Here is a 22,389-nt window from a genome sequence, read left to right on the forward strand (position 1 = left end):
TAAAAATTTTCACAGATGTACCTCAGCATAAACAAAAGGAGCATCAAACTGGAAGCAAACGTGACCATGTTTAATGGCTTGAACTGAGGCTGGACCACACCTGTACATACCTGTGGGGTTAAGAGAGACAAAGTGAGAGACTGAATAAATTAAAAACACGTAAAATATATTTTATCAAAGAAAAAGAATTGTTGGGGTTTGACGAAATCTTCTAATAGTGTACAGGAACTCCTGGCCAAGAAGCAAAAAGCTTAATTTTGTTCAGCCCTGTAGATAACACAGACCTGAGTCTGGAACAGCCTGGTGGTTCAGTACCTTCAATGGCATTATAAAATCTGCTGTAAGTCACAAATGCTTGAAATACAGTTACAGCTGGTTTTGGTTAAACCAGATAATTTTAGGAGGACTCAGGTACACCACAGGCTGAGAAAGATCTTGCTACAAATTTGAGAAGATTGTATTTTAAGGGAAATTAAGGGCTGGAAAGAAAGAGCAGTGACTTTACACTTTTTTCTCTCCTGCCTACTGCCTGCTCATGTAGTTTAGTTAGGGCTGCGTAAAGTAAAGGAGAATTAATTTGACCCGTGTTCTGTATAGGCACTCTAAAATGTGAGACGCCATCTTTGGCAACAGGATTACATCTCTTCTGTACCAAGCAGGGCCTTTCTCCTGCAGGATTTTCTGTCCCAGGGCATCATGAGCAGTGTTATAATAAGGACAGATTTATTTTAGAGTTTTAGTATTTATTTGTTTAGAAAAAAATCAGGAGAAGGCCCTGAGGCAAGTGGGGTTATTTGGCTCAAGAAATTGTCACTGGACATATGATGCCAGGCGCCACTGGCTCAGCTATCATCAGCTCATTGTTTGAAGCAGAGATCCCAAACATTAGAAAGTGAGCTAAGGAGGACTTCAAGCAATATTACCATCACTGGTTTCCTGAGGTGTCCCATCAACAACCTGCCATCCTCCGAAACCAACAGGAAGGTCAGGTCTGGTCATCCAAGCTTCATTCCAGCAATGATAATTCCTTAGAAAGGTGATAGGACCAGTATATTAAATTCTTGGAGAGAGGCACACAGACCAAAACAAATCCTGTCTATTTATGTCCTGGCATTGCTTCAATAACACCGATTGCCAATTCAGGGATAAAAAAGTTTACTCTTTTAAGAGAACAGATTTTTAGGTCTCTAAGTTTGGTACCTATCTGTTAAAACCTAAAAGCCAGAATCCTTCATTGTAGCTTCTTGACTGAAAGTTGAAGCTTTTTTGAGTCTTCTTATGTGTGCTGAGTGTAAATGTCTCAGAAAATATGCCAGTATTTGGAGATTGGTGGGGTATATGAAAAGCTACACAAACTAGAATCCCTTTCCAGCTTGACACCTCCACTTCAATCTGCCTGCTAAAGCAAACTTTGAATCTTCAAGCCAATGAAACATGGTCTGCTTTATCATTATTCAGGCTGAAGCTTTGGCATCTCTTATGAAGAGATTTGGGATCAACTCTGCAATGTACAGTGTGTAGTTTTGTTTTCATGGCTCAAAACAAGCATGCTTTGTTGGTTGAGTAAAAGACCCTGCATAGCCTTTCTCAAAATATCTTCACTGTGGATTCCTTATTAGTTTTTCCCCATGTGTCATGCTAATGCACAATGTCAGAGCTCCCAAAACACACATTTTTTTATAAAACCCACCTACAACGACTTTGGGCCAATTTGCATCTTTAGGGCCCATGACAGTGACCAGAAAGATAAAATTCTAAGAATACTTCATCTAGGTGCTCAGGGTTAAAATGCTCTCCCATGGCTGCATGCTCAGGAGAATTAAAAAAAAAAACAGTACAGCACCATCACAGTCTGCCCTGGGTGTTTCAAAAATGAGCAGAAAAGACAGACAGAGGTTGTAACTTCCTGCAATGCTACCAACGCTCAAGGGAGAGCACAAGCAAGAAAAAAAGATCATCTGTTAAAAGGGTCTCACAGTAAAGCCTGCAAAGTGTTTGAATTTCATTACTGCAAAAAATAAAAGAAGGAAAGAGTAGAGAAAGGGGCAATTTTGCTTGCAAATTATACATATCCTACAGCAGATCTGAATAAAATTATATCTGTGTAACTGCTGATATAGCCTCTAGTACACGCAATGATATTAGCAACCAAAATGGGGATTGTTAAACTCTGACCATTTCATTAATAATAGGTGAAAAACGGCTATGGAGCAGAGTCAGAAGGATCTGAAGCTTGTCTAACAAGACATTTCAAAGTGGAAATGAAAGCTTGGATCAGGGTAAAACTTGTCAGTTAGGAGAGTTAATGAAGCAGCACTACAGAAAAAGGAATTATTCAAGGAAAATGACGCACACTCAGAGAATTTTTGATGCTGCCGAGAGTAGTCTGTGCTGAATCATGCTCACAGAACTTTGCTGAGGGCTATCCGAGAATGGGGACACACTTCATGGAAGGTGGGTATTTGCAAACTGCTATCCCAACATATGAGAAAGACAATTCCTGCCCTGAAGCCTTCACTGGTTCACTTTGAATCAAAGTCAGATGTGTCACTGGCTTTGCATTCTGTGAAAGAAGAATCTGAAGATCAGGCAAAAGGAAAAGATGACAAAAAAAAGGCTGGGAGGGAAAGTGTGGAAAGTGTGGAAAAGGGCAGATCTACTTCACTTCTTTAATTAGGTAACACAAATTTTCTATATTTTTCTCTGTATTCATCTTAGGGACAGAATTTTTCTTTCTGGGTTCAATTGGTGTAGTGCTGGACACAACAGGATGGCAATTTCTTTAGGTCTGCTGCCATGCAAATGACAAATACACATAAGGATATCAAATCTGAATGGAGAGAAAGACACTGCTTGTAGAGCAGTGAGCATTAAGGAAAGGAGGATGAGCAAAGCATTTGCCTTTCCAAGGGTAGCAGAAACTTCCCTATAGAAGTGAGCCTAGCTGAGGAGCTGATTCTGTGGCCACAATTTGTTGAACCGATTCTATAATTCTTGTATTCTTCAGCAAGCCTGAGACATTAAAGAAAGCAAGAATGGCAACAGAGATCAATGTAGTGACCATTAAATATTTACAGAGATAATTACGGATAGACTAAACAAAGCAGTGGGGAAATTAATAAAAGATGACCGGGTGGGTTTTATGCCTGGAAGACAATTCAAGAACGGTAGTTCATATTGCTTATGGGACAGGCACATGCTGGAAGCAGCTGCTGCCCTTTTATGAGCTAACAGGTTCAGGCATTTAGGTCGAGAAGGACTGCTAGGGTCAGGCACTGATAGTATTGTTGAGAAATTAGAACAAAGTGATCTGAAAGTAAATGGAAGAGCGGAAGTCTTGGAAGGGCTTTCTCCACAGGCCTGGACCTGGATGAACTCCCATGGGGTTGGGTGGCATCAAGCAAATTTCTGCTGAGGTGCTGACATTGATCTGCTTGGATCTCACAATAGGAGTGAGTCTTGATTTCCATCCAAGAGAAATATTCTTTAAGTCTCTTTATATCATCATTAAGAAAGACAAGGAGAACAGACAGCACTGATGGCTCCAAATCCGGCCAGATTCATAAAAACAACTTTTTGCAAAGTCTGTGTAATTTTGTATATGTGTTTTGGTGGTGGTGGTGTTGTTTCCAATCCTGAGGGAGAAGACACTATTTAATAAAAATAAATAAATGTCAGATAACATTCAGAGAGAGCCCCACACTCAGAGATTGATTGAACTAAAAATCCTGGCTCCAAAGTCTGAGAGTATTTAAGACCTGAAGACAGATCAGCTCCAGCAGTACAAGGCTAGAGTACAATAGAAATGATAAATGAAGAAAGAAAGAAAAAGAGCTTTGCTTCCAGTTTGCAAGAGATTATAAATAAAAGTGAGAAATGCATTTTAAAAAAATCATTATAAATACCTTGAGCTTGTCCTCTTAAAAAAAGAAATAAAAGAGACATTAAAAATAAAATCAGGGTTAAGACACAAGTCATTAGAAGTCAGCATGTGGGCTACCAAGGAATGTTACAGAGTAATGAAAAGAAAGGACACAGAGGAGAAATGAAAAGAGGTGTATATATTAAGTCATGCCCAAAGGGTTATGTGCACCATGTACTAATAAATGATCTGGGAGGATAAAAGGATGAACAAGGCAGTTTAAAAAGTTATCAAGCCAAGGAAGAGCAATGTAGGATAGAAGGATGAAATGCTAGTGTAAAATTGCATATGGGTTTCATTGGGACTAGGATGATTTTGGATGATCTGACCCTTTCCCAAAAGAATGAAGTAGAAAAGAGATTAAATTAAGAAGACTTGGGAAACAGCTGGGAAAAAATAGAGGTAGGGAAGAAACAGGAAGTTTCAAAGGTTGGTGGGATGTATTTCACAGATCAGGTTAGGAGAAGGAGAGAAGGAATGAGACAGTGAAAATTGTAGAGCATAGCAACGATCCATTACTGGATGTGTAAGAATGGAGCACTGTGGCACCCAGTCACTGGCTCTTGTTTCACATCTTTTATAGGCAGAGGAGGTTCCAGAAGACTTCTTCTTTACAGCTCTCTGAGCCATAAAAGGACCAGCCCCATGAGACATGCTGAGGTCCTTCTATCTCACAGACAACAAGCAAAACTGCCCAAGGATACTAACAGGAGGCAACAAGACAAATAGCAGGACCACAGCTCTGGATCCCAGGAGAGTAGGCTTTAACATGTTTAAGGTCCTGCTTGGAAGAGTCCCATGGGAGGCAGCTCTGAGTAGAAGAGGGATGCACAAGAGCTGGTTGTTTTTCAAGAGTCATCTCCTCTAGACTTAAGAATGGTTCATTCTTGTCTGCAGGAAATCAACCAAAAGTGGTGCAAGTCCACAAGGTGATCCCAAATAAACTCAAACATAATAATAAAAAAAAAGGTGGTTAAGAAAGTGGGGGGAGCAGGGACAGGTGACCAGGAGGAAAACAATGTCACTGTCTGAGCATGCAGGCATAGGTATAGGAAAGCCAAAAACAGAGCAAACCAAGTATGTCAAGGGATGTGAAGAGCAGCAAGAAACTCAAGCAAATCAGCATCAAAAGGAAGTCTACAGAATGTGGCTGTTGAACACAGTAAGCAACCTGGTGACAAAGGATTAGAAGAAGGCTTTCAATGTCTTCTTTACCTTGGTTTTTATTGCTAAGATTTGCCCTCAGGAATCACAGCCCATGAGACCAGTGTGAAGGTTTGGAACAATGAAAACTAGACAAGTAAGAAGATAGAGAACAGTTAAACAAACTGAACACACACAAGTCCAATGGATCCGACGGAAAATATGAAGTAATCTCATAAAAAATGCTGAAGGAGCTTGCCAATGTCACTGTAAGACCACTTATATCTGTCTTCAAAAGATCATGGTAATTGGGGAAATTTCCAGTGGACTAGAGGAAATTAAATATTGCTCTGTTCCTCAAGAGAGAGGAATATCCAGGGAGAGACAGACTTGTCAGCTTCCCTTTGATCTCTAGGAAGGTTATAGAGCAAGTTCTTCAGGAAAACATTTCCAAACATATTAAGGACTAGGTGACTGGCAGTAGTCAGCATGGATTTACCAGCAGCCAGCTGTGCCTGACAAACCTGAGAGCCTTTTCTGATGAAATGAGTGACTGAAAAGACAAAGGGGAGACCAGTGCATGGGGGCTGGTCCTTTTGACTTTAGTGCCATCTCCCAGAACATCCTCAGAGACAAACCTTTGAAATATAGACTAGACAAATGGACAGCAAGATATATTGAAAACTGTCTGAATTGCTGGGATCAGAGGGTTGTGATCAGTAGTGATTGCCCCAGCTGGAGCTCAGTCACTAGTTGTGTACCCTGGGGGACCCGCTGTACCCTCAGCAAGTTTGCTGATAAAGAAAACTGGAAGGAATGGCTGATACAACACAGGCCGTGCACAAGGAGAAACTAAGGCAGCTGGAACTGTTCAGTCTGAAGATGGGAAGGCTGAGTAGGACCTCATCCTTGTGTATAAATTCCTGGTTAGGGAGCTGAGGGAGAGAAGACAGAGCCAAACTCTTCTCAGTAGCCCAAGGAAAGGACAAGCAGCAATGGAGACATACTGAAACAAAAAAAAAGCTCTCTGAAGATAAGGAAACACTTTTCTTACTGTGGAAATGGTTGAGCACAGGCACAAGTTTCCCAGAGAAGTTGTGGGGTGCCCATCCTTGGAGATGCTAAAAGCCCAACTGGACACAGACCTGAGCAACCTGCCCTAGCTGACAGTGCTTTGAGCAGGAGGGTTGGCTGACTTCCAAGGGTCCCTTCTAGTCTCAACTACTGTCTTGCAGTGACACAAGCACCACATGTAAATGAACCTGCTTTCCTTAGATTTCCTCTTGATTATGGAAATCACATAAAAGGTGTCACAGCAACAGATTCAGTCATTTCTTCCACCACGTAGTGGGTTTATTACAGTTTTAATACAAAGACTTCCAGAGATTAAGTTATTGATGAAACATGCTGATGAGCTGCTATGCTAACGAGTTGAAGATATCATTGACACAAGTCAGGTATATTAACACTGAATAGGACAAGTATCTCCTGGATACAGGAATGTAGAGGTCACATTCATTTCTTCACTCTGAGGAGGAGAGGCTTGAGGGCCAATATCCCACACAGAGGATATAATCAATATATGCTACACTTCTCCTGTCAGATAGAAGACAGTCAGAGTCTGAAGAGCGAGTTAGAGGGCTGCTTTCTCAAAAAGAATGTGTAAATTCCTTCTCTTGGTCCTAGGGAATTTTCTTTTTATAAACCTGGTGATCACATTTCAGTATCTTCTATGATACCTTGACTTGTTTCTTTTTCAACTGAACTGGGTTTATCTTGGAAGACACCTCTTTGGAACAGTGACTGAATGCACACAATGCAAAACCAATCTACAAATATGGAAACTGGGCACAAGCAAATAAAAAAAAGTGTTTTTCCATAGATATTGAGGCACCCCTTGGAGCCTGGCTCCAGAAGGATGGAACTGCCCATCCTACCCTCCTTCCATTTTTAGAAAAATCTGGTCCCTAAGGAGCACAAGCCCATTCCAGCTCTTCAGTGTGCTTAAATGAGTACTGTATGGTAACATTAATAGCAGGATCCCCCAGATGTTGCCAGTTTACACAACAAGGCTTCATATCAGTTAGCCTACCAACAATACATTCATTCTGTTTCACATAAGCCAGCAGTGTTCTTCAAAGCTCAGAGAAATAAACACAACACAGGCATTGCCACTGTCTTTTTTACTACTTTTATCATTGACACAGTAAAGGCATTTCCCAGGAGGACTCACCAGACAGAATCTTTTGTAAGTCTGGTGTCCACTTTTCCTTCGTCATCCAGAAAGAAGTCCAACCGCAAATTGGCATTGTTATCATGGGCAGAAGAATAGTTGGTAATGAGTCTTGCAGGTATCCCCAAGCATCTCAGAACTGTGGCAAAGACAGAAGTGTGATAAGAAGGATAGCTATGGAGACTGCGCTCGTGGACGACAGGATGGGAGGACAGAAATATTAATAACTAGAAAAAAAATGGGAAAGCTCAGTCAAATCAACCCAAAAAATTCCTCCTATCTTTTTTTTTTATATTGCACATGCTAAATATTTTATTTGGTCCCAAAATTATGAGCATTAAAGACAAGTATTGGTACAAAGGTTATAATCAAAGCAGCTGATTACCAATAGTTTTAAAGGAGCTTTGCATAGTGACCACATCCCAGAAATTCAGGTGCAAAATATGGGTGCAATGGGTCAGCTGTATGACCAAAGAAAAAGAAGTTTGAGCTTGCAAGTGATACACAATATATTAAGTCTCTTAGTATTGGTGACTCAGGAGAATTATGAGACTATGCTAAAAAGAAAATTAATAGAGAGCATCTCCTTTTGATTGATTTGGAGTTTTCCTGTTTGATGTCTGCTGTCAGAAGGGATCTGGAGAACACAAAGAATAAAGTAGAAAATGAGTGCTAACAATGGGGAAAAGCTGCGTTATTTGCAACTGAAATGACAAGGTTTGGGAATCTGAATACAATGCATTACATAATTCATATTGCCTGCTAAGTAACAGCATTTTGGAGTCAACAGTCCCTTGCAATAAAAAACCTTAAAAGGAGGATCAGGAAAAATGCCTTAACTCTCACACCATCACAGTAAAGCACAGACGACCCTTCTAACAATTTGACAAGTGGTAAATTTAAGAGATGTGGGAAAACTGTGGAAATGCTACAGCTGTATCCATAGTCTGCATCAGTGCATCAATAGGCTTCTGTGTGTTGTGTACCCTGGCAGATGAATAGGCATGGAGCACGTCCCCAGGCTAGGGCAATGGGTTTGTGGGGTGGCACATCATCTCAGCTACTCCAGATAACAATGACACACTTTGTCTCAGACAGAAAAAGTTTCTGGCTTTCAATTTACCAGCCAACATGGTTTTGCAGAAAACAGAGGGTGAGGGGGTTTTGGTGGTTGATGGGATTTGTTTAGGTTTTTTGTTTCAGTTTTTGGTTGGTTGGTTGGTTGGTTGGTTTGGGGTCTTTTAAAATTATTTTTGTTGGGGTGCTTTGGGTTTTGGTTTTTTTGGTTGTTTTTTGGTGGTGGTGGTGGTTTTTGTTTTGGGGTGGATTTTTGTGGGGTTTTTTGTGGTTTTTTTTAAGGGAAAAGATTTTTATTGAAAATCCTATTTTAAAATAGTTCCAATGCTGCAGAGTTGAACAGCCCTGCTGCTACTGCTGGGTTTTGTATATTCATTACTGTCACTACTGTGACTCCCAATAAAGTGTAACACTGCACATTCATTTCAAGTTCCTGGATGAAAAATTACCTGGATGCATCCAATACCATATGTACCTATTGATTAAACTTAATTCAAGTGCCCTCCCAGGCTTCCAGCACATGAGCCATCAGGGCTCATTGGAAATAATTTGTCTGACAATTTCAAGATTAATGGCTTTTTTTTGGAATGTTTTAGCATTTTTAACAGATGAGTATCTGGAGTGTACAATACAGTGACCTTGGAAAGCTGGACTGGTCACAATGATAAAACATTGACAGATGAGAGAGACTCAAAAACACTTCAAAACAGCCCTGATAGTTGCATGTGATTGTTCGGACCTTGGCTGTCCCCTGTGCAGTGGTCAGCAGCTGAATGTGTCAGTGGCTATCATCAGATCAGCCACTGGACTGTATGTGCATTTCATAATGCTCAACAAACTTTATACTTGCAGTGCAAAGTGCCAGGTCTCTGACTTGGCTAACTTAGTCAGCAAACCAAGTCTAGTTTTGCCCCAGTTAAATACGCCTCTCCCTTTAACACAGCAGGCTCCGGGCCTCTGCTGCATCGCCCCAGTTTCACAGTGGCCTGCAGGCAAATTATTGCATAGTGGTGATTCAGGGCAAGTGTGGGGGGAAGGTGGGAGAAATGGTGTGTATGTGTCTGTCTCACTGTGTTCAAGAGAAAACCAGATAAGGCAATGGGCAGAGAAGACAAAGCTGCCCATGGAATCCACTGTGAGGAATTGCATCCACAAGAAACCTTTGCATGAACTTTTCCAAACCCATTGTGTGAGGCTCAACATAACCAGGCAATGTGCACTTGCAGCCCAGAAAGTCAGTTGCATCCTGGGCTGCATCCAAAGCAGCCCAGGCCAAAGAAGGGGATTCTGTCCCTCTGCTCTGCTGAGACTCCATCTGGAGAGCTACCTCCAGCTCTGGGGTCCTCAGCACAGGAAGGACACTGACCTGTTGGAGGAACTCCATAGGAAGCCACAAAGTGTGTTCCTGTGCATTAGCAGATGATGTTGTTAGAAAGTGCTAGACAGGCAAAATACAGGACCAATCCAATGCTGCTTTCCCCTCTGGTTTTTATGACATGCAACACTCTGTTTACTGCAACACTAGAACTCTAGTTTGACCAAATGTGTTTAGACTTAACCTTGTAGTGCTAGACAATTCATAAACTAGGCCATCATTTATTTTCTCCATTCTTCTGGCTCATAAACTCCATATAAAATGCTAACAGTGCAGAGTTGCCAGGTGCAGGGACAGTGCACCTCAATTTTCCCAGGACTAATTTTCAATAGCTGAGATTTGGCCTTTCTAGAGCAGAAACACTATGACAAACTCCATACTGGGTAGTAATTTAACCTTCTAGATCTAGACAAAAAGCACTCTGTCTAAGAATTCTTGACAGAAATGTGGACTGTGCTGAAGGACTCAACTTTCTTTCACACAAACTTACCTCATGAGTCACTGAGTACATTTCACTGAACCAATAAATAGCTAACAGATTTGTATGGAAGAGCAACTGACCTGAAGGACACACCAGAGGTTTCTTTAAAGACCATCCATTCTAACCATGTATTTTTAAGTATCTCTACTATTTACTCCTGAACAGCACAGAGCTAGGAAGTATTTTAGTTAGTTTTACCTAAAAACTCAGTTAAGCAGGAACCACATAGCAGCTTAGAGCTTTTCTCACTGATACCTACACGTGTTGAAGACACCAGCAAAGACCCAGCACTGGCCATATCGGACAGGTTGCTTAGAACTGTAATACTCCAAGAGAATGTCCACACTTCCTGTCCAGGCTGAAGGTGCAACACCACTATCGTACGAGTTGTTCCAGGATCCAGCAATCACACCATTGTCATCCCTGGAGTTAATCTAAAATCAAAGGAAATGAGCATTAGAGATGTCAGAGACTGAAAAATAAAAAGCTCCTTAACTCAGCAGAGTGTGAGTATAACCAAGTTTGGGCTAGAAAATAAGATAGAAGGAACCTTTCATTATGTAGGTAGGGGATAAATAGGACAATCTTTTTAAGGGTCATGGATTCTCCATCACTGAAAAATTCTGAATGAAGGTCAGACACTAAAAAATAAATCTGAAATTAAATCACCACCCTGTGTATCCATGTTGCCAGTTATAAGTTTTATTAACATTAAACATGCTTATTGTTACATATTTTTAATAAATGCAATCAGTTATACATCGGTAAGCAAGCCTCAGAAATATTAAGCTGTATTCTTTCCATCATCTGTCTTTTTGTCCATATCAGCCCAGAGATTTTAATAAAATCACTCCTGATTTACAACAGATTGAAAGGAGAACCAGTCTACTGTTATTTTTAGAGTAGAAACTAATTTTTTTGGTCTGAGACACATGAAAACAAGAAGGAATTTGCTGTGTAAGTTTTCCTCTGGTAAGATTATACAAAGCAAAGAGTTTTGCTGACTAATGGCTATACTGATAGGCATTAAAGAGCAATACGTCTCCTAGCTGCAATTTGAACCAAACCAGTTGAGGCTGTGTAAAAAGCTCATTCACTCTGTACCTTTTAATTATGCTAATGTGGAACAGCTACATGCCAGCCAAATAAATCACAATTCTCATTTAAAAGCTTTTGGCTGCATTAACTACTGTTTTATAATTAGAAAATCGACTTCCTGTGAACTCTAGGACTGAACAAAGATAAGTATTCAGAGTCATAACCAACAGGTTAAGAGGTTGTGCCCATCTCACCGGTGTAGAAAACATGCCAAGAAAAGCATCAATTCAAGGACAGGACAGCATGTTGATCTTCAGGCTCTACTCTGGCTGTAATGAGTGGAAGAAGAGAGTGACTCTACCTGCTCTGGCATGCCAGAAAGCCTCAGAAGGATTCCAACATGGGGGACATGTCCCCGAACTGGCTCAACTCTACCACATTTCAACATGAGCAATGTTGAGTAACACAGGTGGGATTTCAGCACCTCTTGCCCACTTCTTACTCAGGTGCAGATTTCAATGACCAAACCCCCTATCCAGTTGTGACCCAATTCTGCAGATTAGCCCTAAAATCTATTGAGTCCCGGATTTGCAATGGTGAACTCCTCCATTTCTCTAAAATGTTGGGTGGCTCAAAACCTAAGTAATATCCAAGCCCTATTTGGGTTCATAAACTTTTTGCAATTCTGTCCTGAGGACTTCTTCAGTCCTTACGTGATGGGACTTTTTCCATCTACTAGTTCAGGGATGAAGAAAACACATTCAGTTCTTTTTTCTATCCAAAGGTCCAAAGCTGTATTTCTAATGTCTGAAGTGAAAGAACTAACTAAAATGTTAAAAGACAAAGAGAAGTAGAGGTGTTCTCAATACTTCTTGCTGAAGCTATTCTATTCAACATGCAAGATTAAGAGGCTGAATTAAGTGGGATGAAGATCCCACTTCAATGTCTTTTAAGACAAAGAGCTCATTTTCTTAAAGCCTGGGCAAATGCTCTATAACAAGTGGGTTAAAGAATCATCTATCTCCAGCAGCCATGTTTTGTGGACAGTCTATTTTAGTAGCTGGTTCCTGAGAACATCCAATTACCCTAGCTCAATGACTAGAGTATTATAATGGAAAGCAGAAAGCATCAGTTCAGACCTCTAACAAGGCAAAAGAGAGGACTCAGCCTCCATCTTCCACAACCTGGCCGAGTCTAGCATCTTGAATATTAGGGATGGGACTGCTCTTGCACCCATGGCATGATTCCTGGTGCCTGGCAACTGGAAAGAATGGAGGTCTGGATAGTCTTCTTGGTTATTTTAGGTTCTTTCATTCTGAGTAGGGTGTGTTTTGTGGACCTCATGTTAAAGAGGACAGTTCCCATACTGTTTTCTTCTGGGGCAGAAGCAGCCCACTTACATAACTGTTCTTAGCCTGATTAGATCATTTGCGGCTTGGATCAGATACAGCAAAACACCCCATTGCAGTGTTCTAAGACCCCATTGAGGTTAGCACTGGAGTCCACATAAAGTCCCTCAGTTCCCTATCCAAAATTCCACCCATCATGCCACTATATTATCCATATCAGAAACAGCTCTCTCAATTGTATTAGCTACTGGAAAATGAGCACACTGTCACATAAGAAATGCTTATGCCTGGAGTACAATGTCTAAAAGTGACTTTCCCATCAGTGAGGCACCATTCTCAGCAAGAGGCAATGAGCCAACAGAAGTTGCTTGAACTTTAGTGGAGAGATAAAAAGTCAGATGTCAGAATGGACAAATGTCAGAATGGCCAACTGATCTGTTGTGTGTTGTGGAGAGTACATCAGGGCAAGAGGGCCAGTTAAATCATCCCAGCTTTGATTTATGAGTCCCTTCTGACATGTATTAGGCATCCATTACATACCACTGCTGAGGCAACACGGCAGATTTTGATTGGATTTCCACGACCAGAGAGCTCCAGTTCTGCCTTGTCCATCAGGAACAGGCAAGCATCTAGAACGTTTTCTTCAAACTAGATAAAAGAAAATAAAAAGGGACACAGGGGAAAAATTGACTCACTTTTTATTCTGGAAAAAAATAGGCAAAGGTATTTTTCCCTGTTGTTATAATTGCTGATCAGTTTCAAAAGTAACTGGTCACATCAAAGCTCTGTGTTTAACAATAGAAATTTTCTTCTGGAATAATCACCCATGTGGAGGAAAAAAGAACAATGGGAGAAGCTCTGAGGGAAGAAAGTGTGATTTTCAATTCAACCTCAGTCCAGTTTCCAGAAGGTTGAAATGACAACACAGACTTTCTGACAGGACATGAAATTTTAAGTGCTAACAAATATATAATAGAAGTGTATTATAATAATAACTACAAGAAGCTTGTCTACTTGCAAAGGACTCTATGTCCTTCAAAGATTCCAGACCTGCTAATTTCAGGACTTCTCTGACAGAGCCGGTGCATTGCTGGGAACTTGAACAATAAGTGGTTTGCCAGTGGTAATTTGAAGATACTTGTATTTCAAAGTTATTTTTAAAATCTGCTTAAAATGACAAGCCAAAAGCTTATTATGTAGATTAATCCAGGTCTACAAAATTTAGACATCAAAAATACCAAGTGACCTAAAGCAGTCTTCTTCAAAAAATAGAGTGAAAAAGTACATTTTTTCAATCTAGCATGAACAAGCACAAGAATGAATTGGGGGCAGAGGTGTCTAAATAGACCAGAAACCATTTGTCATGGAACTTGCCCTGCTATGTATTTCATTTTCCTCAGAAGAAACTGCATAGCAAAGGAAAATACCTCTGTCCCCTGGAAAACGGTAGGAGACAGGGAAATACAGAATAATAATAATAATAAAAAAACCTTCTAGATACAAAATTATATTTTCATTCAAGGCTGTGACAGAAACTCCATGGTGTTAGGTTTTATGTTCTGTGCTTGCATCCTGAAAGATAGGATTCATGCTAATATGATTTTTGCTCTCATGCTGCTACTAGAGCTGGATTGATTTCCTAACTCTCTACAGCCTGGCTTAGGGCTCCTTGGCCAATATGGCCACCCTGAATTTTGCCTCCTGAAGAAAGTGAGCAAGACCCCAGATCAAACTGCTTCTTTTGCAGTCTGGGGAGAGGAGAATGAAGAGTGAGGTAAGAGAGTCGAAAAGGAAGCCCCAAAGAGTAAAGACTGCTGCTGGTACAGCAGGGAAGACGGGAGGGTTAGAAGTGACATCCTAGACATCAGATGAGCTCTGGCATAAGCCATGAAAGGGGAAACACCATCGTGTTTCACCATCTTCAGCCATTTCCTGGCCAATGGAAGTCCTTTGCTTCTGCCTTGAGGGTAGCACTGCCTACAGATCCTTTTCAGCAAATGTCCTCCAAGGCAGCACACCCCTCCCATTATCACCCACACTCGCACTGAATTACCTTCTCTGGAGCTGGTATTTGCTAATGATCGCTTTATATCTGAGAAAAACTGAATTCATGGTCTTTGGGAATAGGGAAACAGGGATCAGTGTTTCTCAGAGACCCACAACTAGTACTTTGTCATTACAGGGAAGCTGAATGATTGCACATCCCAGTCCACTCCACTAGGATATGATGAAAATAATGTCAGGTGAATGACCATGCTGAGGAGAACCTCTTTCCCAAAGAGAGTCCTCACAACAGAAAATGTAAACTCTGAGCCCTTACAGCTGTCCTTCCTGGTTCAAATTCACTTTTCTCCTGGTCTAGCCCAACAATCTTTTACCAGGATCAAAATATGCTATCTGCACTTCAACTAATCAGACCTGGGTTAAATCAATAAGAGGTTTACCCTGCAAATTAAACTTTTCTTATCTACAGTTTATGAGACACTGTCAAACTCACCAGTATATATAGAAAGAACAAAGAGGAAATAAATAGCTATCGGGGTTGTTGCCTTCCACCTTAGCATTTACAAAGTGACACAAATGCTTGTGAAAAAAATGGATTAACAGGGAAGAGAGAACAAGCTGCAAGGGCTAGCTGGCTTACACTGCTGCAGTAGTGTAGGATGCAGAGTAGCCTTAACACTAAGGACAGTTTTGGCCTTCTTGACTATTAAGGGTTTAAAAAATATTATATCAAACTAGATCAGTTTTCTGCCTTCACTCTTGGCAAGAAAATCTTATCTAGAAGTGGAATAGAAAAACCACAGTTATAAGGCTGAACATCTCTGAACTATCAGAGGAACCGGAGAAGTGGTAGGCAGGGCAGCTAGGACAGGTGAGTGAACCTGATCCAGGCACAGTCCCTGTCTGTTCCATTGAACCTGAAATGAAAATAAACCTATTTCAGGAGCAAGGAACTTTGGTGAACCCACATGGGAAAAAATGCAGGTGGAAAATAAAGCACTAGAAAACACACAGGTGAAGTGCACACAGATATGCCTTGTGTTACAGAGCAACACATGTAGCTGCCCTGGGCATCCTCCTGCATGCTAAACTGTTTCTAATAAATGACCTTCAATTTAACCCAAAGTAAGAGAGGCTGTATCCCTTTTTGCACTGATTGACTTAAGGCTGTGTTTCTCACAGCCAGTTGCAGGCAGATGTGATCTCAGGTTGCCTGTGGTCTGACCTGACCAAATGCATGTGCTGTTGGATTTTATGGGCACAGTGGGTTTCCAAGCTAAAGCAGATCAATGTGTGGACATGAGAGAATTCACAATGGCAAGAGTACTCTATGCCCACCTGCTACATTTTTCTCACAAAACCAAAAAATCTACATTAAATGATCAGTATAGCATCCAACTTCAGACATTTTTTTTAGCTAGAGAATTCCTAACCTAGATTTCTTCCAAAGCCAAATTTCCCCTGAATCCTCCATGGAATTTTCTGAGTGACTGATTTTCTTAGGAGGGATTGCAGTCATGTTACAAGGAACACTTCCATCCTCATTCATTGCAGCCATGCTTCAGCTGTTCTGTTGTTTTCTCTTCCTCTGTCCATGTTTCTTGCCTTTGCTCCTCATTACAGACAGCAGCTTTGAGAACCATCTCAAACTAGTAACCCAGTTTCAAACTCTAGGCTCCTTTTCAATTTACAACCTGAGTTAAAGTTTCCAGCTGTCATTGTCCTAAGCAATTTTTTAGTCTAAGAACATTACCATGCACAAGTCTATCTGCATTTTTGTACAAAAGCATATAACTTTCACCTCTGTGACTCCATGTGGCCTTGTGCTTTTTTCTTACATGTCCTAAAGGGCTATATATCATAAATAGAAAGAGCATAACTGTATGACATATTCATAATGTAGGCCTTTCTGCTAGTACTTTTACTCACTCACAGCAATGCTCTTGTCCTTAACATCTAGGATTGTCAAAAATGTGTCTTTGATGGTTGGAAATGGACAGGGTAAGATCAGAAACATTTCACTGAGAGTAAGGGAACCAGAAGAATATTTCTCTGCTCCTTTGCAGATTGACATGTCTGCTAAATCCTGACAAAATGATCAATTCCATTAAAAGCTCTTGGCTTGGGCCTGCTGAGATGCATCTGCCACACTCAGCTTTCACATGGGGAGCCAATAGCAAAAGGTGCACCACAGCATGGGGGGAAAATCAGGTCCTCTGATTTCAGCCAACACAGGAATTTCTATTTCCCAAGTACATGAAAAAGGACTATGGAATGGCCCTAACCTCCCAGACAGAACTACCTCCTAGAAAAACCAAATAAATAATGCAGTTTCTCAAGGGAGGCTGGTATTTGTGTCAGGAAGATGCCAGATTCCCAGAATATAAACACCTCAGGCCAAGCCACCATAGGCCATAAATTTAGCATCTTAGGACATAAATCCAACATCTGGTTTAAGCGGCAACTTCCAACTCCAGCTGCTTATTCCTCTCTCTCCTACCCCCTTACATCTGTCATGGAGTGAATCCCAAATCTAGAGCAGCCCAAAAATTACCCAGGGGGAAAAAAAGAATCGAGGAGGTGCTTATTCATCTAGATCAGCTCTCCAGTCTGAGTCACTGTGCGGCTGCACAAGTGCTTGCAGGGGTAAGAAGGGCCAGGAGGGGGCATTTTTGGTCAGCTTACATACAAGCCCAGCTTTGGCCTCAGGATCTGGTTCCACATTCTCTTATATCAGAAACACCATCAGCTTCTGGAATTTCTTCCCTGCTCCTTATTTACGGGTTGTTTTTGTCTCAGTCAGGAAACCAGTCAGACCCTGCAAACAACGGCACTGACACAACCAAAGGAATGGTGCAGAGGCAGGAACTCCCTAAGGCAGTGCTGCCGCAGGAAGAAAAGATGAAATTGTGCCCTTAAATACGGAAAAAAGAGAGATGTGAGTTCAAAGAGCTCTCCAGGGCAAGCACACTGGCAATCCATGCAGCTTAAGCTTTGAGGTGGTATTTAGCTGAGGAAGAGAAAGCAAGATGTAAGGACCCTTCTGCAAAGCTGTGCTAGGGAGCTGGCACAAAAACTGAATGGATCCATCACCACAGTAGTAAAGAAATATCTTCTTCATTGTGATGTGGTGGAAATCCAGGAGATGAGAGGAGTTCACCATGTCCAGTACCTGTCCATTGGAGCCCCTCTGAGTGACAGCTAGGGTTATAGCTTTGCTATCATTTCAATTCTGCTTGGCAATGCCTTTTTCCCATTCTAACGCAATAAATTAACTCTTCCATCCCATAGGGATTTTTAGGCTGGTTAGTTCTTACAAGAAGGTTGAGGTAAAATAGGCAAGTAGAAAGTCTGAGACAAGGGGTAGTGGTTTTAAACTGAAAGAGGGTTGGTTTAGATTACATATAAAGGAGTGGTTTTTTACAATGACGGTGGCAAATTGCTGGAACAGACTGCCCAGGAAGCTGTGGATGGTCCACCCCTGGAAATGTACTGGGCCAGGTAGGACAGGAATCTGAGCACCTGGTCTAGTGGAAAGTGTCCATGTCCATGATGGGGTGGCGGAACCAGATGATCTTTAAAAATCCCTTCCACCCCAAATTATTCTATGATTCCATGTTATCGAAGGCACATCAATACCCCACTCCAGCCTAGTGGAGGGGGTCTCCCCACGACTGCAAGAGACCACTGGAGACTGATGTTATCAAATCCAGGCAGAAAAGGGAGAGATTCCCCCAGAATTTAAAATTTGGCATTAAATACTAGTTTGTCATAGGAAACTTGTGACTATCTGACCCCCAAGAAGAACAGAATTATTTCCACCAAGTTGCTAAAGCTAAAAAGAAAAGTCAAAAAGAAATAAAACCTGTTGTCAAAAAATGAAAAAAACCCAAACAAACAACTCTACTTTTCATAAATTGATTTGATCCTGAAGCAGCAACAATGCAGCAGCAGAAATACCTCTGCCCTGTAGAAACCTCAGCTAATGATTATAACTTCCAACAGGCAGCCTCTTAGTACCTGAAATATGCCCCTGAAACAAGGTCTTTAAATATCAGCATTACTTTTCTGGATTAGGCATATACCCACTTCATACAATTTTAAAATGATACCCCTTATCTTTCTGAAGGAGAAACCAATAAATGCATTCCAGAGCCCACAGTCTCAACCACAGTCTGGTGTCAATTAAACTCATTTGCTCTCCTACTGGGAGCAGCCAGGGATCTAAACAGCTCACCTGCCCATAACTCCAGCTTCTTGATTTCACATCTTCAACGTTTCCATGGAATACAACACCAACATCATTCAGGACATATTCTTCCCTTTCTTTCTCATCATCCAGGTACACAGCATCCACTGCATTAGTTTACCAAAAATAAATATTAGTACAAGTGTTTGATTTTCACATAGGACAGATAAAACATCACAGCATATAATACATCCATCTTTGATGAAAAGTACCCCTCTTCCATCAAACAAAGCATTACCTGCTTCAACAGAGTACAGGAATAAGAAGGTAGTGATCCTAGTTAGGAATACGATACACAACTTAAAAACATGCAAGATGGAAAAGTGCTGGCAGCTCCTGCCAGTTTTCTCAGGATCTGTAAAGTATGATTAAAATGTCACATCTTATCAAAAATTTTATGATTACTGTGTACAACTAATTTAAAACTTGGAGCGTCACAATGCAATTCTGCATCCGTGCAAACAGATCAAAGAACAATTTTAAACCTATTAATGCTAATGGAAAACAGCTCAGGTCAAGGGATCTAACGAAAAGTCTGGAGTGCATTAAAAAAATGGAATACAGTTTTTATGAAGTATTAAGAGAAAGGTTTTATTGCCTTTTCTGTGCATTAGATATTGACTGGAGCATCCCTTCCCCTCATAGCTTGACTGACCAGGTAATATGAGGAGAAATTCAAGTGTCTAAGTGAAAACTGGAAGTTCTCATGGATGGGACTGGATGAGATCTTTATCAAAATATATACAAAGGGGACATTCTAGACTGGACTTATGTCAAAAATCAAGAGCATATACATGGACGCCTGACTTGCAAACATGATTTGCATATGTGAATAACTCATTATTAACATTCATAAGGAACCCTGAATGACATGAAACCATTCAGACATTCCCAGGTAAGTATGAAGCAGGCCATGATGCTGTGATGATACAGTAGTTGAAGACTCCTTTCCATGCCAATGCTTGTATTTTGAGACTAAAAGATACACATTAACAATTAATAGCATTGGGAATAAATTAATTTGAGGAATCAGTACTGTGGTCCCAGATAGCAAGTTAAAGGAAACTTCCAACAGTTTGATATGAGCAAGCACAACACTTCATCACTACTGTCATAGTAGATTTCTTCATCATCCCACTGCAAATTACTAGATGATCATTTAGCTTTTAAAAGCCTACTGATTTGCTGTGTTTTGTTGAAATGCAAATCAGAGTTGGACTTTCTTATTAACCTCATCCTCAAACGCGTCTCTATTTCTGTATGAAAGTGCACTTTGGTAAAAAATAAGCTAAAATATGAGCCCAGAAAAAAAAAAGAAAAAAAAAAAATCAGTGGTGAGACTCACATTAGTCTCAGCTAGGTGAAGGGCTTTGCCAATATACACACTTGACTCTTCTGGAAGTTTTGTTTTCCCTCAAGATATTTTTCTATTTCTATGTCTATATATACGTAAGGGATTATGCCTAGATATATAACAAATCTAGGCATAATCCCTTATGTATATATAGACATAGAAATATAGCACATAGAAACGACATCCACACTGGTGTGCAAAGGACGATAGAGAAGCAGGGGTTAAATACAAGTAGCTTGTATTGCATTTGAGAAGATCATTGCTTGCCATTATGCTTTATGTCAGTTGCTGTACAGGCTCTGATGACTAATTATGACTTGGAGCAAGCAGAGGAACAGCAGCTTTCATGGAGTTTTAAAAAGTAGACAGGTCTGAGACCCGCTCTTGTATTTGGCAGAGTGGTATTCACCTGGCTTCTAAAGGCTGGACCATTAAGAAGTTCATAAGTTTTTCACTACCCATAACCTAATCAACCTCAGCCTGCACCCAGGTACAAAGTGGATGATCATGGTTTACTATATTCAGGGGCTATGAGGTGAAAGAGAGTGTTAAAACTTGACAGTGAATGAAAAGGCTGCATACATTTATGCAAGCAGGGGCTCTCATATTTATGAAACTGTATATCACATGACTTTTTTTGGTCCAACAAGTTCTGTTAAACATCCCACTAAAAGTATCGCAGATGTTACAGTAAACTCCGTTTCATTAGGCTGGATTTGTCTGATTTGCTCATTGAATGATTATCTGTATTCTCTCACTGAGTTTTGGATTTTATTAAAATCTGTCCATACAAATAGTACAGAGAGTTCATTTAAAGAAGGAGAATTCACACCTTCTTCTGTGCAGTTACACATTCAGTGAAGTGTGTGCATATGCCTTCTTGACAGCTGTTGTTTTCTTTTGGGGATTAAAAATATCAACATTGATCTTGCTGGTATCAATTGAGATGCTTATGTTATTTTGGGACTCCATGATCTTTGCTAAATCAGATGAAAATTGATTATCTTCTCTGTCGATTATTTTAAATATTTGTGTTTTTGATAAGGTAAAAAGGTCTTTTGTGTTTTACAGGGAAGCCAGTTGCTTTGATTTTTGACAGCTTTCACCACCCTTGAGACTGTTTAGAAGAAAATATGAGGCATTTGTGACTACTTTGATGCTAAGCATGCTCTACATACTGCAACTCCTAATTATTTTGTGCAAGTGGAGGCTCACATCTGACAAACAGAAGAATTCCACAGAAATGTACTGGGTTTGTTTGTTCTTTTTCTCTAGCAGTTCAGAGGTTTTTTACTCACTTCTTTTATCCTGGGAATTTACTAAGGCATCAGCAATGCTACAAAGAAGCAAATTAGCTTCTGTGCTACTTCTGTTTGAAGTTGGGTAAGGTGAAAATACACTTCACGTGAAGACAGCACTGCCGGTGAGGAATCCCTTGCAAAAGACATGAGGAGTGCAAAGTAACCTTTTCTGTTTGGGAAAGGGAATAAACATAAGAGAAATCTACCCAGAATGGAGGCACTCCAACCCCAGCACAGGAACCCTGTGGTGCTGGAAAAGCCATTTCTGCATGCAGACAGTGATGGCTGAGCACAGCAGCACCAGCTGACAGGTGGAAGTGGAAGCACCAGGCTTGCCCTGAGCTCCCAGCCTCCCTTCAAAGTGCTCCTGCAGGAAACCAGGAATGTGAGGCTGTGTCTCACTGGAATCACAAAACCCCCAGGGCTCATGTTGGGAAGAGGACAGTGCTGTGACAAACCCCAAGCTGCAAGAGCTAAATGCCTTTACCTACAAAAAACACTCTACCCAGGATCAAGATCAGCATGCTGCCTTGAATAGTGCTAGTATTTGTCTACAACAATGTAGCAGAAGGATGAAGCTCTATGTGAATTTTGCCCATGTGGAATCTATGACACAAGCAATCAAATAAAGATTTACCTATAAAAGTAAGAAAATGTTATTGGGCCAGATTTGGATAACTGGTAACATGTGAAATGAGTCCAGAGTTAACCACATGTTACTAATCCTCCAACTGTATTAGAACATTAGAGCAGAAGAAAAACACAGCTGACTCAATAAAATTGCAATATATTTAATTGCTTAAATATAATCCACTTTGCATGAGGCTTGGGTGAGCAAAATGCACATCTCAGCCCACAGGTTC

General features: G+C 40.7%; 1 protein-coding gene across 2 annotated transcripts in view; it reads right to left on the bottom strand.

The window, feature by feature from the left end:
• F13A1 (coagulation factor XIII A chain) overlaps positions 1 to 22,389 on the bottom strand; it is a 60,117-nt gene that overhangs the window by 14,988 nt on the left and 22,740 nt on the right. For both annotated transcript variants that reach the window (XM_066187693.1, XM_066187683.1), the window contains exons 5-10: positions 18,860 to 18,978; positions 13,159 to 13,266; positions 10,491 to 10,665; positions 7,299 to 7,437; positions 924 to 1,027; positions 22 to 110 (exon numbers count right to left, since the gene is read on the bottom strand). In XM_066187693.1, coding sequence (XP_066043790.1) covers positions 22 to 110; positions 924 to 1,027; positions 7,299 to 7,437; positions 10,491 to 10,665; positions 13,159 to 13,266; positions 18,860 to 18,978 — 734 coding nt within the window. The remainder of the gene's footprint in view (positions 1 to 21; positions 111 to 923; positions 1,028 to 7,298; positions 7,438 to 10,490; positions 10,666 to 13,158; positions 13,267 to 18,859; positions 18,979 to 22,389) is intronic.

Source organism: Chamaea fasciata, unplaced genomic scaffold (genome assembly GCF_029207755.1).
Source record: "Chamaea fasciata isolate MVZ Bird 193981 ecotype frontalis unplaced genomic scaffold, bChaFas1.0.hap1 SCAF_1, whole genome shotgun sequence".
NCBI classification, from domain to species: domain Eukaryota; kingdom Metazoa; phylum Chordata; class Aves; order Passeriformes; family Sylviidae; genus Chamaea; species Chamaea fasciata.